Source organism: Saccopteryx bilineata, chromosome 1 (genome assembly GCF_036850765.1).
Source record: "Saccopteryx bilineata isolate mSacBil1 chromosome 1, mSacBil1_pri_phased_curated, whole genome shotgun sequence".
Taxonomy (NCBI): Eukaryota; Metazoa; Chordata; class Mammalia; order Chiroptera; family Emballonuridae; genus Saccopteryx; species Saccopteryx bilineata.
In genome coordinates, this window is record NC_089490.1 from 37,553,053 (window position 1) to 37,569,763 (window position 16,711).

The 16,711-nt window shown below is 38.9% G+C and overlaps 1 protein-coding gene and 1 pseudogene across 1 annotated transcript in view; both read right to left on the minus strand.

Moving 5' to 3' along the window:
• LOC136319192 (protein eyes shut homolog) overlaps positions 1-16,711 on the minus strand; it is a 323,769-nt gene that overhangs the window by 248,593 nt on the left and 58,465 nt on the right. The window contains exon 2 of the mRNA XM_066252570.1: positions 11,303-11,411. Coding sequence (XP_066108667.1) covers positions 11,303-11,404 — 102 coding nt within the window. The 5' untranslated portion in view covers positions 11,405-11,411. The remainder of the gene's footprint in view (positions 1-11,302; positions 11,412-16,711) is intronic.
• Positions 7,013-9,533, minus strand: LOC136320001 (heat shock protein HSP 90-beta pseudogene; annotated as a pseudogene).

Here is a 16,711-nt window from a genome sequence, read left to right on the forward strand (position 1 = left end):
CCTATGTCTTCTTCTATGTACTTTATTGTTTCAGGTCTTATATTTAGGTCTTTGATCCATTTTGAATTAATTTTAGTACACAGGGACAGGCTATAGTCGAGTTTCATTCTTTTGCATGTGGCTTTCCAGTTTTCCCAACACCATTTGTTGAAGAGGCTTTCTTTTCTCCATTGTGTGTTGTTGGCCCCTTTATCAAAGATTATTTGACCATATATATGTGGTTTTATTTCTGGGTTTTCTATTCTGTTCCATTGGTCTGAGTGTCTATTTTTCTGCCAATACCATGCTGTTTTGATTATCGTGGCCCTATAATATAGTTTAAAGTCAGGTATTGTAATGCCCCCAGCTTCATTCTTTTTCCTTAGGATTGTTTTGGCTATTCGGGGTTTTTTATAGTTCCATATAAATCTGATGATTTTTTGTTCCATTTCTTTAAAAAATCTCATAGGGATTTTGATGGGAATTGCATTAAATTTGTATATTGCTTTGGGTAATATGGCCATTTTAATTATATTTATTCTTCCTATCCAAGAACAAGGAATATTTTTCCATCTCATTGTATCTTTTTCGATTTCCCTTAACAATGCTTTGTAATTTTCATTATATAGGTCCTTTACATTCTTTGTTATGTTTTATTCCTAGGTATTTTATTTTTTTTGTTGCAATCGTGAAGGGGATTATTTTTTTGAGTTCGTTTTCTAATATTTCATTGTTGGCATATAGAAAGGCTATGGACTTTTGTATGTTGATTTTTGTATCCTGCGACCTTACTGTATTGGTTTATTGTTTCTAATAATCTTTTTGTGGAGTCCTTCAGGTTTTCGATGTATAGGATCATATCATCAGCAAAAAGTGATACCTTTACTTCTTCTTTTCCGATATGGATGCCTTTTATTTCTTTGTCTTGTCTGATTGCTCTGGCCAGAACTTCTAGCACCACGTTAAATAAGAGTGGAGAGAGTGGACAACCCTGTCTTGTTCCTGATTTAAGGTAGAAAGTCCTCAGTTTTATGCCCTTTAATAGGATGTTGGCTGATGGTTTATCATATATGGCCTTTATCATGTTGAGATATTTTCCTTCTATACCCATTTTGTTGAGAGTCTTAAACATAAAATTGTGTTGTGTTTTATCAAAAGCCTTTTCTGCATCTATTGATAAGATCATGTGGTTTTTGTTCTTTGTTTTGTTGATATGGTGTATTACGTTAACCGTTTTGCATATGTTGAACCATCCTTGAGATTCTGGGATGAATCCCACTTGATCATGATGTATTATTTTTTTAATATGTTGTTGTATTCGGTTTGCCAGTATTTTGTTTAGTATTTTAGCATCTGTATTCATTAGAGATATTGGTCTGTAGTTTTCTTTCTTTGTGCCATCCTTGCCAGGTTTTGGTATGAGGGTTCTGTTGGCCTCATAAAATGTGTTTGGAAGTATTGCTTCTTCTTCAATTTTTTGGAAGACTTTGAGTAGAATAGGAACCAAGTCTTCTTTGAATGTTTGATAGAATTCACTAGTATAACCATCTGGGCCTGGACTTTTGTTTTTGGGGAGGTTTTTAATAGTTTTTTCTATTTCCTCCCTGCTGATTGGTCTGTTTAGGCTTTCTGCTTCTTCATGACTCAGTCTAGGAAGGTTGTATTGTTCTAGGAATTTATCCATTTCTTGTAGATTGTTGTATTTGGTGGCATATAATTTTTCATAGTATTCTACAATAATTCTTTGTATATCTATGATGTCTGTGGTGATCTCTCCTCTTTCATTTTGGATTTTATTTATTTGAGTCCTGTGCCTTTTTTCCTTGGTGAGTCTTGCCAAGGGTTTGTCAATTTTGTTGATCTTTTCAAAGAACCAGCTCCTTGTTTTATTGATTTTTTCTATAGTTTTTCTGTTCTCTATTTCATTTATTTCTGCTCTGATTTTTATTATCTCCTTTCTTCGGCTGGTTTTGGGTTGTCTTTGTTCTTCTTTTTCTAGTTCCTTAAGGTGTGAAGTTAAGTGATTTACTTCGGATCTCTCTTGTTTGTTCATATAGGCCTGAAGTGATATGAACTTTCCTCTTATTACTGCTTTTGCTGCATCCCAGAGATTCTGATATGTTGTATTTTCATTTTCCTTTGTTTGTATATATCTTTTGATCTCTGCGCTTATTTCTTCTTTGACCCATTCATTTTTTAGAAGTATGTTGTTTAGTTTCCACATTTTTGTGGGTTTTTCCCCCTCTTTTTTGCAGTTGAATTCTAGTTTCAAGGCTTTATGATCAGAAAATATGCTTGGTACAATTTCAATTTTTCTAAATTTGCTGATATTGTCTTTGTGGCCCAACATATGGTCAATTCTTGAGAATGTTCCATGTACATTAGAGAAAAATGTATACTCTGTCGCTTTGGGATGAAGTGTCCTGTAGATGTCTATCATATCCAGGTGTTCTAGTATTTCGTTTAAGGCCACTATATCTTTATTGATTCTCTGTTTGGATGACCGATCTAGAGCCGTCAGCGGTGTATTGAGGTCTCCCAGTATGATTGTATTTTTGTTAGTTTTTGTTTTAAGGTCAATAAGTAGCTGTCTTATATATTTTGGTGCTCCTTGGTTTGGTGCATATATATTAAGGATTGTTATGTCTTCTTGATTCAACTTCCCCTTAATCATTATGAAATGACCATTTTTGTCTCTGAGTACTTTTTCTGTCTTGTAGTCAGCATTATTCGATATGAGTATTGCTACACCTGCTTTTTTTTGGGTGTTGTTTGCTTGGAGTATTGTTTTCCAGCCTTTCACTTTGAATTTGTTTTTATCCTTGTTGCTTAGATGTGTTTCTTGTAGGCAGCATATAGTTGGATTTTCTTTTTTAATCCATTCTGCTACTCTGTGTCTTTTTATTGGTAAGTTTAATCCATTTACATTTAGTGTAATTATTGACACTTGTGGGTTCCCTACTGCCATTTTATAAATTGCTTTCTGTTAGTTTTGTATCTAGTTTGATTGTTCTCTTTTGTTTTTCTATCATTTGTTTTTGTTTGTTTGTGTTCCATACTTCTTTCCTCTGTTGCTACCTTTTTTAAGTCAAGTGTTTTTGTGGTGGTTTTTTCAAGGGTGGTTACCATTAAGTAATGAAAAGGGTACCTACCATATTCATTGTAGTACCCTATCTTATAAGTATTTCTGCACTTCATCATCCTTTGCTACTGTTAATCTCCATCCTCTCCCCCCTTTTTTTCCTTTGTTGTCACAGTTTAAGTTTGGTTTTATTGTGTTCTTGGTGGAGCTGTTACTTGTGGTGTTGTTTTCTTTTGTTCTTTGAATCTGGTTGGAAAACCCCCTTTAGTATTTCCTGGAGTGGGGGCTTTCTGTTGATAAATTCTCTCATCTTTTCTGTATTTGTGAATGTTTTTATATCTCCTTCATACTTGAAGGATAGCTTTGATGGGTATAGTATTCTTGGCTGAAAGTTCCTCTCTTTTAGGGCTCTAAATATTGGGGTCCACTCTCTTTTAGCTTGTAGAGTTTCTGCTGAGAAGTCTGATGATAATCTAATAGGCCTTCATTTATATGTTGTACTCTTCTTTTCCCTGGCTGCCTTGATAATTTTTTCTTTGTCATTGGTTTGTGTCATCTTTATTATGATGTGCCTTGGAGTGGGTTTGTTGGGGTTAAGAAAACTTGGTGTTCTGTTTGCTTCTTGAATTTGAGGCTTTAGTTCTTTCCACAGGCTTGGGAAGTTCTCGTCTATTATTTGTTTGAGTATATTCTCCATTCCATTTTCTTTCTCTTCTCCCTCTGATATACCTATTATTCTTATGTTATTCTTTCTGATGGAGTCAGACAATTCCTGTAGGGCTTTCTCATTTTTTATTATTTTTGAGTCTCTTTCTTCTTCTCTCTGTTGTGCCTCAAGTTGTTTGTCTTCTATTTCACTAATCCTATCCTCAATCTGGGCTGTTCTGTTAGCTAAGCTTGTTACCTCGTTTTTCAGCTCGTGAATTGAGTTTTTCATTTCTGTTTGATTTGTTTTAATAGTTTCAATTTCCTTGGTAATATATTCTTTGTGTTCATTGAGTTGTTTTCTGATCTCCCTATATTGCCTTTCTGTGTTTTCTTGTATATCTCTGAGTATTTTTAAGATTTCTATTTTAAATTCTCTGTCATTTAGCTCCAAGTCTTCCAATATGTTAAGTCTTTTCTCCATAGATTTTTCCACATCTATTTGTGTTACCTCTCTTTCTTTTGTATCCATAATATTTGATTTCCTCTTTCTTATTGGCATCTGAGGGTGGTCTTGTTGATAGCACTAATTAGAATTAAGAAAGAGTAAAAAGTAAAAAAAAAAAAAAAAAAAAAAAAAAGGTAAAACACCCCACACAAAAAAACAGTAATAATTTATTATTTCCCCCTTTTTTTCTTTCTTCTCTTTCCCTCCTCTCCCCTCCTCAGGGAAATATCGTGCCTATAATGGAGGGCCTGATTTGGGGTGAAGAGTTCAAGGGGCAAAAAAAGGGAGTAGGGACTTACTAAATGCAAAAAAAAAAAAAGTAAGAAGATTTTAGCAAGCATAAGATGATTTGCTTGTAAGTGATGGTCAACTAAGAGATATAATGAGAGGGATAAGAGGGAACCAGAAAAAAGGACCAAAAAAAGAATAATAAAGAAGAAAAAAATAAAAATAATAAGTAAAAATCTGTTGTATTAAGTGGAGCGAAGACTAAATACAATGGAGACCTTGGGTTGGGAGGTCCCAAAATGCCACAAAAATAAACAAACAAGAAAAAAACAAAAACAAAAGCAAAAAAGAAAAATAAAGCCAAAAAAAGCCTTGAGTCCCAAATTAACTAATTTGTTCGTGATTGAGGATTAAATGGGAGGAAAGTAAAACAAGGAAAGAAAAAACGAATAGAAAGGAAAAAATAAGAAAAAGAGAAAAACGAAGGAAGTAAAAAAGGAAGAGAAAAAAACAAAATAAAGCAAATAAAAAAAAAAAACAAAAGAGGAGAGAGTGAGAGTTAAGTGTTTTGGAGTATAACCTTAAAGGATGGTGAGGATGAAGAAGAGAAATAAAATGTAACAGTTATGGGTAGTGTAGTTCAAGAAAAGGGAAGCATAAGATGGGCAGAGAATAGAATGACCGAGGTGGAGGAAATAAAGGCAATAAGATAGAAGAAACAAACAACAACAACAAAAAAAATTAGTGGAACAAGTTGTAAAGTCTGTGGATTTTTCTTGATTTTGAGAGGTTAACTTCTTCCTTTTTCTTTTCTCTCCCTCTTCCTGGTCGGTGACTCTGTACGCCAGGCTCTGCCCCTGTGTCACACTTAGGTAGGGATTTGCAGTTGATGGGATTCTATGGCAATGTCATATAATTGGCTTTAGTTGTGCTGGTAGTCAAGGCTTGTTGGCGTTTGCAGGGTCCAACGATGAGAGAGTTTGCTTTCCTGGATTCTCTCTCCTAGTCCCCCCTTCCTGAATTAGCAGCCTGGTGATCCAGCTATAAGGCTGCAACTGCTTCTGCCTGGGGAGTAAGAGGCTCAAAGAGCTGGGAAATCCCCACTCTATCCCCACTCAGTGCAAGGCTTTGGGAAAGGCTCTGGCAGTCAGGGCCTCCAGTGTAATCAGGTGGGGGTGGGAGTCAATTGTTGTCAAGGTGACTGTTCAGCGCCTAGCATTCAGTTGGACCTCTCAACCCAGGCTTTCCACACTTTGTAGCCTGTTTTGGCTGGGAAGAAGAGGCACTAGTCTCTGCTTGCGACTAGTGTAGTATAGATCTTATTATCTGCCAAGTCCCTCTTGTTAGTGTTTATCCCTGAATATGGAGGCTCTATCAATCCGAAGTTGCCCCCACCCCTTTAGTGAGAGGCACTAAAAAATATCACGCCTCTTGTCTTGGGTCGCTGAACTGAGAGAGATCCTATCAATTAGAACCGAGGGTGCGCAGATTTCATGGGTTAAGCTAATTTCAGTGATTGGGTCGCAGCTGTGCTCCCGAAGGTATTTTAGGCTGCCTGCGCGCGCCCCTCCCCCAACGCTTGATTGTTAGCTTGAATGGCTGGGTGAGGTGCCCCGCCCACGGAGAAAATCTCCCAAGTAGAAGACCACCCTGGTGCCTCTCCCACTCGCCCTGCCGCTGGCGGCTGAATCGCACCAGGTGCAGGATAATGGGGCACCCTGGGTTTGCGGGCCAGTAAGGCGCTCTGGGCATGTGGAATGCCCAGGGCACGCGCGCGAATGGGGTGCTCCGGGCACCGGTGGCTGGCGACTCTCACTCGCAGTGCGCCGGCCGCTGGGAACGTTAGCAGTGCTCACTCTGCAACCGGACCATGCGCGCGCGCCGGCGGCTGCTCGCTGCTCCCGAATGTGGGTGGTGCTCGCTCTGCAACCATACCGGGTGCTCGCCCACGGCTGCTCGCGGCTCCCGAGTGTGGGCGGTGCTCGCTCTGCAACCGGACCGGGCACTCCGGTGGCTGCTCCCGCTCCGGAGTGTGGGCGGTGCTCGCTCTGCAACCGTACGGGGCGCGCGCCCATGGCTGCTCGCAGCTCCCGAGTGTGGGCTGACTCACCACAGGCGCACTCCCTCGCGGCTTGAATGAGCTTGAATGAACGTCGCTGCGGTAGCTTCCTCCACACCCTCGTCTCTCAGATTCAAGTGATAACAGTCCTTTCGCTTTCAGTTTGTGTGGAACTCCGGAATGCTCCGAGGATAAATTTTTCTGTTTCTAGTTGATAAATTTGTTGTGATTTAGGGGAGATCTGTCGGACACGCTGCTCACGGCGCCATTTCCCGCACTGTCTCTTTAACATCCTAAAACCATCTAAATGGTTTCAATTTAATCATAAATTCTAATCCCGTGTGTTTGTCTTTGTGTGTGAATGTACAGTATATTACTTGGGGCATTCTGACCAGTATATCATTCAGTCAATCTAAAGGGTGAGGAGACTGATTCATCCCATAGTTACAGATATAAGACATATTTATTATTTTCAACCACAAAAAGATATTAATAAAGCATTTGTTGAATCTTTTTTTTTTTAAACTGCATTTTCTTTATTTTGTATACTTTTTAACTTCAGAACAAAATAAACAAACCCCACAATACACAACATCCAAACCCGTTGTCAAATGTGAGAGGGGAAGGCTTGAGGCCCTTGTAACCTGCCTTAGATACAGGTGAGGAAGGAAAAACAGAACAGTAGACATCAGTAGAGAAACCAGGTGGGCCAGGGCCACTCAGGGCTGCTGGGGAAGTCATGAACACTACAGAGGACACAATGTCTGCAGATACAAACTCCTAATCTACTTCTTCCATGCGAGAAGCATCCTCATCGCCCTCAAGGGGAGGGATCTCCTCAGGTACGGCAGCACTGGGCTCTTCTGCTGTTACTTCATCTTCATCAATGCCTAGGCCTAGCTTGATCATGCGGTAGATGCAGTTTGAGTGGGTCTGTGAATCCTCAAGTGAGAAGCCGGAGGACAGCAGCGCAGTTTCAAACAGCAGCACCACAAGGTCCTTGACAGCTTTGTCATTCTTGTCTGCCTCTGCCTTCTGCCGCAGAGTCTCCACGATGGGGTGGTTGGGGTTGATCTCCAGGTGCTTCTTAGCCATCATGTAGCCCATTGTCGAGTTATCCCGAAGGGCCTGGGCTTTCATGATCCGCTCCATGTTAGCTGTCCAGTCGTAGGTGCTCGTCACAATGCAGCAGGGTGAAGACACAAGCCTATTGGAGATTGTCACCTTCTCGACCTTCTTATCCAAGATTTCTTTCATGAGTTTGCAGAGGTTCTCAAACTTGGCCTTACTCTCTTCCATTTTCTTCTTTTCCTCTTCATCCTCAGGTAGTTCCAGACCCTCCTTGGTAACTGAGACCAGGCTTTTCCCATCAAACTCCTTGAGCTGCTGCACACAGTACTCGTCAATAGACTACCTCGAAGCCCCGCTTCCGCACTTGCTCCACACAAGCCGAGTTGGCAACTTGCTCCTTGCTTTCACCAGTGATATAATAGATGGACTTCTGGGTCTCCTTCATGCGAGACACATATTCTGAAAGAGAAGTCATTTCATCTCCAGACTGGGAGGTATGATAGCGCAGAAGCTCAGAAAACTGTCGCCGATTAGTTGAGTCCTCATGGATCCCAAGCTTTAGATTTTTAGAGAATGCCTCGTAGAATTTCTTATAGTTTTCCTTGTCTTCCGCCAGCTCAGAGAAGAGCTCAAGGCACTTCTTAACAATGTTTTTGTGAATGACCTTCAAGATTTTGCTCTGCTGAAGCATTTCTCGGGAGATATTCAGGGGAAGGTCCTCAGAGTCAACTACACCACGGATGAAATTGAGGTATTCTGGTATCAATTCATCACAACTGTCCATGATGAACACACGACGGACATAGAGTTTGATATTGTTTTTCTTCTTCTTGTTCTCAAAAAGGTCAAAAGGAGCCCGACGGGGAATGAACAGCAATGCCCTGAATTCCAACTGACCTTCTACAGAGAAGTGCTTGACTGCCAAGTGGTCTTCCCAGTCATTGGTAAGGCTCTTATAGAACTCTCCATATTCCTCCTGAGTGATGTCATCAGGGTTTCTGGTCCAGATGGGCTTGGTCTTGTTCAGTTCTTCTTGATGAATATATTTTTCCTTAATCTTCTTTGTTTTCTTTTTCTTATCCTTAGTACTATCATCCTCCTCATCTGAACCCACATCTTCAATCTTGGGTTTCTCCTCTTCATCTTTATCTTCCTCTTCTTTCTCCCCCTTCTCTTCCTCTGCTTCATCATCACTGATTTCCTTCTCTCGTTCCTTCTCCAAATAAAGGGTGATGGGATAACCTATGAACTGTGAGTGCTTCTTCACCACTTCTTTGACCCGCCTCTCCTCTAAGTATTCTGTCTGGTCTTCTTTAAGGTGGAGGATCACTTTTGTACCTCGGCCAATGGGCTCACCATGGTCAGCTCGCACAGTGAAGGAGCCCCCAGCAGAAGACTCCCAGGCATACTGCTCATCATCATTGTGCTTGGTGATCACAACCACTTTCTCGGCCACTAGGTAAGCAGAGTAAAAGCCAACACCGAATTGTCCAATCATGGAGATGTCTGCACCAGCCTGAAGAGCCTCCATAAATGCTTTAGTACCAGACTTGGCAATGGTTCCCAAATTATTTATGAGATCAGCTTTGGTCATGCCAATCCCTGTGTCTATCAGAGTCAGGGTTCGGTCCTGGGGGTTGGGGATGATGTCAATTTTCAACTCTTTGCCACTGTCCAACTTGGATGGGTCAGTCAGACTCTCATAGCGTATCTTGTCCAAGGCATCAGAAGCATTACTGATCAACTCCCGAAGGAAAATTTCCTTGTTGGAGTAGAAGGTATTGATGATCAGGGACATGAGCTGGGCAATTTCTGCCTGGAAGGCAAAAGTCTCCACCTCCTCCTCTCCATGGTGCACTTCCTCAGGCATCTTGAAGATGAAAAGCTGCAAGGACTCGAGAGCACTACGGGCAGGGCCTGGGGGCTCACACGCCGCAGACTGCGTGCGCAGTGGCGATTCAAGAGACTGTTGAATCTTATTTATTACTGATATGGTCCACTCATGACTATTTTGGTAGAATAATGTATGTAATTTTAAAGAAAATATAAAGCTTTTAATATAAAAATGGATGACTATATGGAATTAACATAGAACTACACTTAATACTTGACATTAGACTTTCTTTTAAACAAAACTATTAGTGTTTCATATATTTTATACTATTTGAATATTTTATGTCTTCAATCTAAATATTGCACCATCTTAGGCTCTAGCATGACTTTTTATTTATTTTTATTTATTTATTTACTTATTTATTTATTTATTATTATTATTATTTGTATTTTTCTGAAGCTGGAAACGGGGAGAGACAGTCAGACAGACTCCCGCATGCGCCCGACCGGGATCCACCCAGCACGCCCACCAGGGGCGACGCTCTGCCCACCAGGGGGCGATGCTCTGCCCCTCCAGGGAGTCGCTTTGCCGCCACCAGAGCCACTCTAGCGCCTGGGACAGAGGCCAAGGAGCCATCCCCAGCACCCAGGCCATCCTTGCTCCAATGGAGCCTTGGCTGCAGGAGGGGAAGAGAGAGACAGAGAGGAAGGAGGGGGGGGGTGGAGAAGCAAATGGGCGCTTCTCCTATGTGCCCTGGCTGGGAATCGAACCCGGGTCCACCGCACGCCAGACCGACGCTCTATCGCTGAGCCAAACGGCCAGGGATTAGCATGACTTTTTAAAACATGAAAACCAACTTGACTCCTAGTTAATCCATCTGACAGTTCTGAATCTGGTGCAGCAGCAAATGAACAGGAGAGTGTGTTATCAAGGAACACAAAAGGGCTGGGAATTAGAAAACCTGGGATCAAGTCTCTATTCTTCTCACTATGAAATTTTGGATATCTGATGCTCAATTTCATCCAGCTTATGTAAGGGATAATCATTACTTTGATAATCATCACTTTGGAGAGTTCTTGTGAGGATCAGATGAGATAATACGTAGGGCCATAATTTGGAAAGTGTAATGTGCTTATGCAAATGTTAGATGTTCTTATGTGCTTCTTTTAGATGCCTGTATTTACTCAACAAAGAAAAATGGAAATAAAGTGAAATTTCCAATTCATTAGGTCACTCCACACTGCAAGCATTAATGTGTACCAAAATTAGCACTTTGAAGCTCTAATTATATGGATTAACTCACCATGATGATCAAATGAACCAGGAATTCTTTATCTATATAATGTATTGCTATAAAGTCATACTAAGAAGCGTGTAACTAACCACATCATTAAAATCAAAAGAATTCAGAAAACTGCCTGGTCTCTGGAGGGAAAAACATTTTCTCTTCTTTCAGTTTAGTGTCATTCAATGTTTCTAAGAAAAAAATCCTGGCCAACATAAATCTGGAAACTTGAGAATGGACTGTTTCACAGCATAGCACAGCACTACTACCATGTCTTATAAAAATGTATTTTCAAGCACTGTTTTGTGTTGTTGCTAATGTTTCCCCATTTGTGAGTTTTTTCTTCAATCAAGTATAATACATTACATGCCAAGTTTGAGAAGAAAATCAATTTCATGCTAAATTTAATAAAACTTTTATAATGACAGGCAACATTAAATATGTTTAATTATACCTAAAGTACCAGAGATGAATATTCTAGTGTTTTGTTGAGAGCTTTTACAAGAAATTCAATAAAAAATATGATTAACTCAATAACTTAAAAATAAATACTTACTGAAATACTGAGGGAGCATTTAGTAATGTGTGAAGCTGGATATATGCTTACCCACCTGAGAGGCATGGGATAGTTGCATGTCTTTTTTCTGTATTGGAGGTTTTCCAAATGCAGTCATTTCAATCATATAAGTAAGCCCAGGGCTGCCGCCAGGCATTGTGAAACTAGAAATAAAAAAGAAGAGCCCATTAATGTATGTATTATTGGCAAGAGCAGAGTAACTTCACACATGGATAGTAAGTACTTCTTTGATGAGAGTGGTACTTTCTGGATCACAATAATCCTGAAATATGGCCTTAACCAAGTGAGAACATTTCAGGATAGATAAAAGATATATTTCTTTTCTAACACTGCATTTTACTCTTCTTCACTCCTCTTGTGTTTAAGTCAGGACTTGAAATGCTTTCAGAAAGTTAAACCCCCACAAAACAAAAAGGACTTTGTGTGTATAAGTAGGTATTGATAAATTTTGTGTTAACTGTGGTTGACATATGGTCTCACTCATGTAGGAGATTGTTGGATAAGTAACATCAATGTTAAATGATGCTAAACTCCCTAGGTAGAAATTTCCCCTCCCTGGCCTACAGGAGAAATAGAACTGGAATAAGAAATGAAAGGCTGAGTACCCCTGAGCAGCGAGATTACAGTGTGATACAGTTATCGGAACTCAGAAAGCATGCTGCTAATGTACTGGCTGGTACTGTGTTTCAGAGATAAAGATAAGTATAAGGTTAAGAGAATTTGTAGAATGAATAGCAGAAATGGTCAATACATAATTGAAAATTTATCAGAGTTATAGAGTGATACAATCAGATGAAGAGGTACACATATTAAAGTACTTAGTATATTTTAAAAATAGAATTTTAAAAGACAATTCAAATGATATTAAACTGTCACTTGACATATGTAATAACAGTGACTTGCACTATTATGAAGTCTACTTCACAGAGATATTAGGAAACACACTTGCTAATACAAACAGTGGCAATCTCTGCATATTGAATGGGCAGATAATTTTAATGCTCAATATGTTTATTTGTATTTTCTAAATATCTGACAGGTGAACACACCTATTTTTTATTTTTCATTTTAAGCAACTGCCCTAATTTTTCCAGATTTGAGAAGATTCCCAGGATATGGGACTGTTGGTGCTAAAACTAGGGAAGTTCCAGGCAAACAGGATTAGTTGGTAATTTTACTTTACAAATAGAAAGTTGATTTTATTAAACACTCACTGGTTAAATAATTTACCAATACTTTTTCTTTAAAGTAATTTAGGAGACTAAGTGGAATGGAAAAACAAACTGGACCCCCCCCCCCTTCCCCGCAAAACAGACAACTGTCTGCTGATTCCCTTTTACCTAGAAGTACAAATCGGATATGGTCCTGGCAAGACGTCATTCACTACTTTTTGGGTCTCCACTCTAGGTTACTAATGTCACCACTAATCCTGAGCAGATCACTGTTGGAAATTCTAGAAATAACGTCTAGTGTGTTCCATTTGTGTGAACTGCATGTGGTAAGGCACACTTTGCCACTCTAGTTGATATGGGCCGGTCAACCTGTGTGATGCTTTATACCAGAGGTGGAGGAAGTAGCTCTGATATAACTCTCAGATCCTTATTCAGAAATAAGATCTTTTTGTTTGTTTCATTCAGACTTATTAAAAATCTAGCCCTGAACTGCAGATCTACAAAAGAGAGCTCCTCTACTCTATATGCTTTCTGTTACTCCCTGCCTTTGTTCCAAACTTTTCCACCAAATGATTGTTTCTATTGTTTGCTTAATCTATGCACTGTTTTAGAAATTGATACTTTAATCCCACCAGAGATTTTTCCACATGTAGATTCTTATCACATTCATTTTTATGTCTTATACTTGCTTATAGACCAAATTATGTCATAAGAAACAAAAATAATGCTCTATAAACAAATTAGACATTATGCCACATAAATCATTTGAGAAAAAAATCTAAGTGCATAACTCTTATGTCTCTCAAGTATTGCTGAGGCCAGCCGAATCTAATGATTTAAAGACTCAAGGACCATATTTTGAGATAATCCATTGACTGGCTGAGTGATCTTAGGCAAACCACTTAACCTTTCTTCCCCGAAGTGTGATTATCCACAGAAGGGAGATAATCATTCTTAGCTCATAAATGGTTAGTGAGAATCACATTATTTAATGTACATAAATCATTCAGTGCTAATATTAAAATCTGAAGTTAAAGCAATTATTTGCTGACTAGACAGGGATCTCTAAAGAGATTTTTATGAAAATAAATTACACAGTGAAGTGTTCATCTGCTTCGACTAACATTGCTTGTAATGGAATTCAAAATTAAATACTCCACTTGCATTATGTTAAAAATCAAAATTTGATGAAAGACATTTTTCAGTGTCCTCAGCATTTTTAAAATTTTTATTTGTTTTTATTTTAAAAAGATCTTTATTCATTCACTTTAGAGAGGTGGGGGGGGCGGGGAGCAGCAGGAAGCATCAACTCCCATATGTGCCTTGACCCAGCAAGACCAGGGTTTCAAACCATCGACCTCAGCGTTCCAGGTCGACGCTTTATCCACTACTGCACAACCACAGGTCAGGCGTCCTTAGCATTCTTGTTTGTTAGATTTATAGTCTTTAGATATGCTAAACATAAACATTCAGACTTGGAAAAGACTATTTAAAAATTTTAGAAGATCCCACTCAAACTGGATGTTTAGGGTATTCCAAAACCAAGGAATCGGTTGTAAAAATGTAAACAATGGTGAACTAAATCAAGTACTTTTATATAACAATTCTATTCAGCTTATAATAGGAGTTATAAAATAATAATTAATGGAATGAAAAGATATTTGTATAAAATATAAAAGGCAATTTGGATGACATAGCATTTTTATAAAACTATGTAGAGATTATGGTAGAACTTCTTATACTTTTTTTTTAGCAAGAGAGATTGTGTGAGAGAGAGAGGCACAGGACGGGAGAGAGATGAGAAGCATCACCCATAGGTGCATCACTTTAATTGTTCGTTGTTTCTCATATGTGCCTAGACTGGGGCTCCAGCTGACCCAGTCACCCTGGGCTCAAGAAAGTGACTATTGGGCCTGACTTGTGGTGGCGCAGTGGATAAAGCGTTGACCTGGAAATGCTGAGGTCGCCGGTTTGAAACCCTGGGCTTGCCTGGTCAAGGCACATATGGGAGTTGATGCTTCCAGCTTCTCCCCCCCTTCTCTCTCTCTGTCTCTCCCTCTCCTCTCTAAAATGAATAAATAAAAAAAAAAAAAAAAGAAAGTGACTATTGGGTTACATCTATGATCCCACACTCAAGTTGGCGACACTGTGCTCAAGTTGGTGAGCCCACCCTCAAGCTGTTGACCATGGGGTTTCAAACCTGGGCCCTCAGAGTCCCAGGTCAATACTCTATCTTCTGAGCCACCACCTGGTCAGGCTACTTTCACTAATATTAACACTGACAGCTTTACATGTGAAATGAGAATAATATTTAATTTTTCTCTTTTGTTTATTTGCATTTTCTAAATTTTGATGTTAAAAATGTAATGTTTTCCAATGTCACCACCTAAAACAGAAGTCTAGGTTTTATAATAAAAATTTAAGAATTAATTAATTCAATAGCATTTTCTTGTTTTCTGGATTCCACGCTGTCCTTCCAGGCGCCTCTATCCATCAATCTTGCTAAGTATGTCTTTAATACTTCTTGTAATCAGAGTTTGTAGATAGTAAACCCACAGTTTTATTACATTTCATATCACCTCTGAATAACAGTGTATGTATAAAATTTTTTAAAAAAATTTTAGAACTTTAAACATAGTACATAATTATTTTCTGCAATCAGATGATGTGAAGTCATTATCAGTTCCATTAAAAGGCTGTTCTTTTGTTTAAAAATTTTTTTCCTTACAACTTTAAAATCATCTTTTTATCTGTGATAATTAGTATTGGTGTGGATCAATCATTAGTTATTCTTCTTAATTAATATTCCAAGTGCACTTTTGATCTCAAGAATTATCTATTCCTTCATTTTGGAAAGCTTACACCCGAATTACCTCAAAAATTGCTTTCTGACATTCTCTGAAATCTCTTTTTTAAAGAGTTTTTCTAGAACTTATATTAGACATTTTTAGAAATCCTCTTAACTGGTCCTCTAAATTTCTTCACCTTGCTTTTGTTATTAAAAATGTTCTTTTGAGTTCTCTATCCTGTATTTTTTCCTACGCACCATATTATCTTCCTCAGGGGTCCCAGGACCATTTATTCTATCTATTGAGTTTTAAATTTCAATGAATGTGTTCATTTATTCTCAATATTCTGGATCCATTTCATATTTTTGGTGTTAATTTGCTTTTATAATTTCTCCTTTAAAATAAAAGTTATTCTTTCATTTCTGATTTTTAGCATCCTAAGAATACTTTCCTTTTTGTCATACTTTTTCCTAAAACTGACTTCATTACACTGATTCATTTGCTGATTTGCTTGGTTCCCTTCTCAGTCTTGCCATGTGTTCTGATACTGTGCTGTGCAGGCTCATTCTGAGTGGGAAGCATTTTCGTCTTTCTTTTGTCTTCCCCACTCACGTTGTTCCGCTCCCTTGATCTTCTGCAGTGCTCAGCTGTGCCTGCCTAGTGAGAACCCTCCCAGCTCCTCTCATCACACTCTGCTTGTCACCAAAGCTGGAATCTTAGATGATGGGTATTTGGTCACTCTGTCTCTTGTGATAGTAAAGGTATCCGAGGGTCCATTCACAGAGCCAAAAATGTGTGCTTGATGCATTTCTGCTCATGACACTTTGTATCTTGTTTTCGTCCTGTGCTGGCTGCTTGCTAGAAGCCAGAATCCCAGATGACAGTGTGTGTGTGTGTGTGTGTGTGTGTGTGTGTGTGTGTGTGTGTGTAATCTTTCACAAATATTAGTGAGTACAGTAGTTTTAGTTCCCTTTGCCCCACAGAAGCTGAGCTTCCCAGTTTCCAGACCTATATCATGGCAGGCCTGGAGCATCACCTCTTTTGCTGCTTTGTTTGGGAAGATATTTCTTGTGTTTTATATTTTCAGTTATTTGTTTAAAATTTTTTTTTAAAATTTTCTCCCTTGTTGCTGGGTGTTTGACACTAAGAAGGAGTATTGACTTGTGAAGTTACAGAGTCATCTTGACTAGAGTTCCCACAGTTTTTCTTTCATAATAAGCAAAGACAATAATAAAGATCAAATTAAACGCTTGCCTTTGAAGGGCCACGTAAATATGAAGTTATCTTTCATTTGTGAGAGGCAGAATAAAGAAAAATTAAACAAGCCATTTGGAGGTGCCTTTCTGACTCTGTAGGCTTTAAAGTTGGAAGGACTAATTTCTTTGTTTTTTTACACCTCAGGTGTGTTTCAGACTGAAGGCATTTCAACGCAGCTGTCTCACACTCTTTTTCAGTGCTGTGTTTCAGAAGCACGTTAAGTAA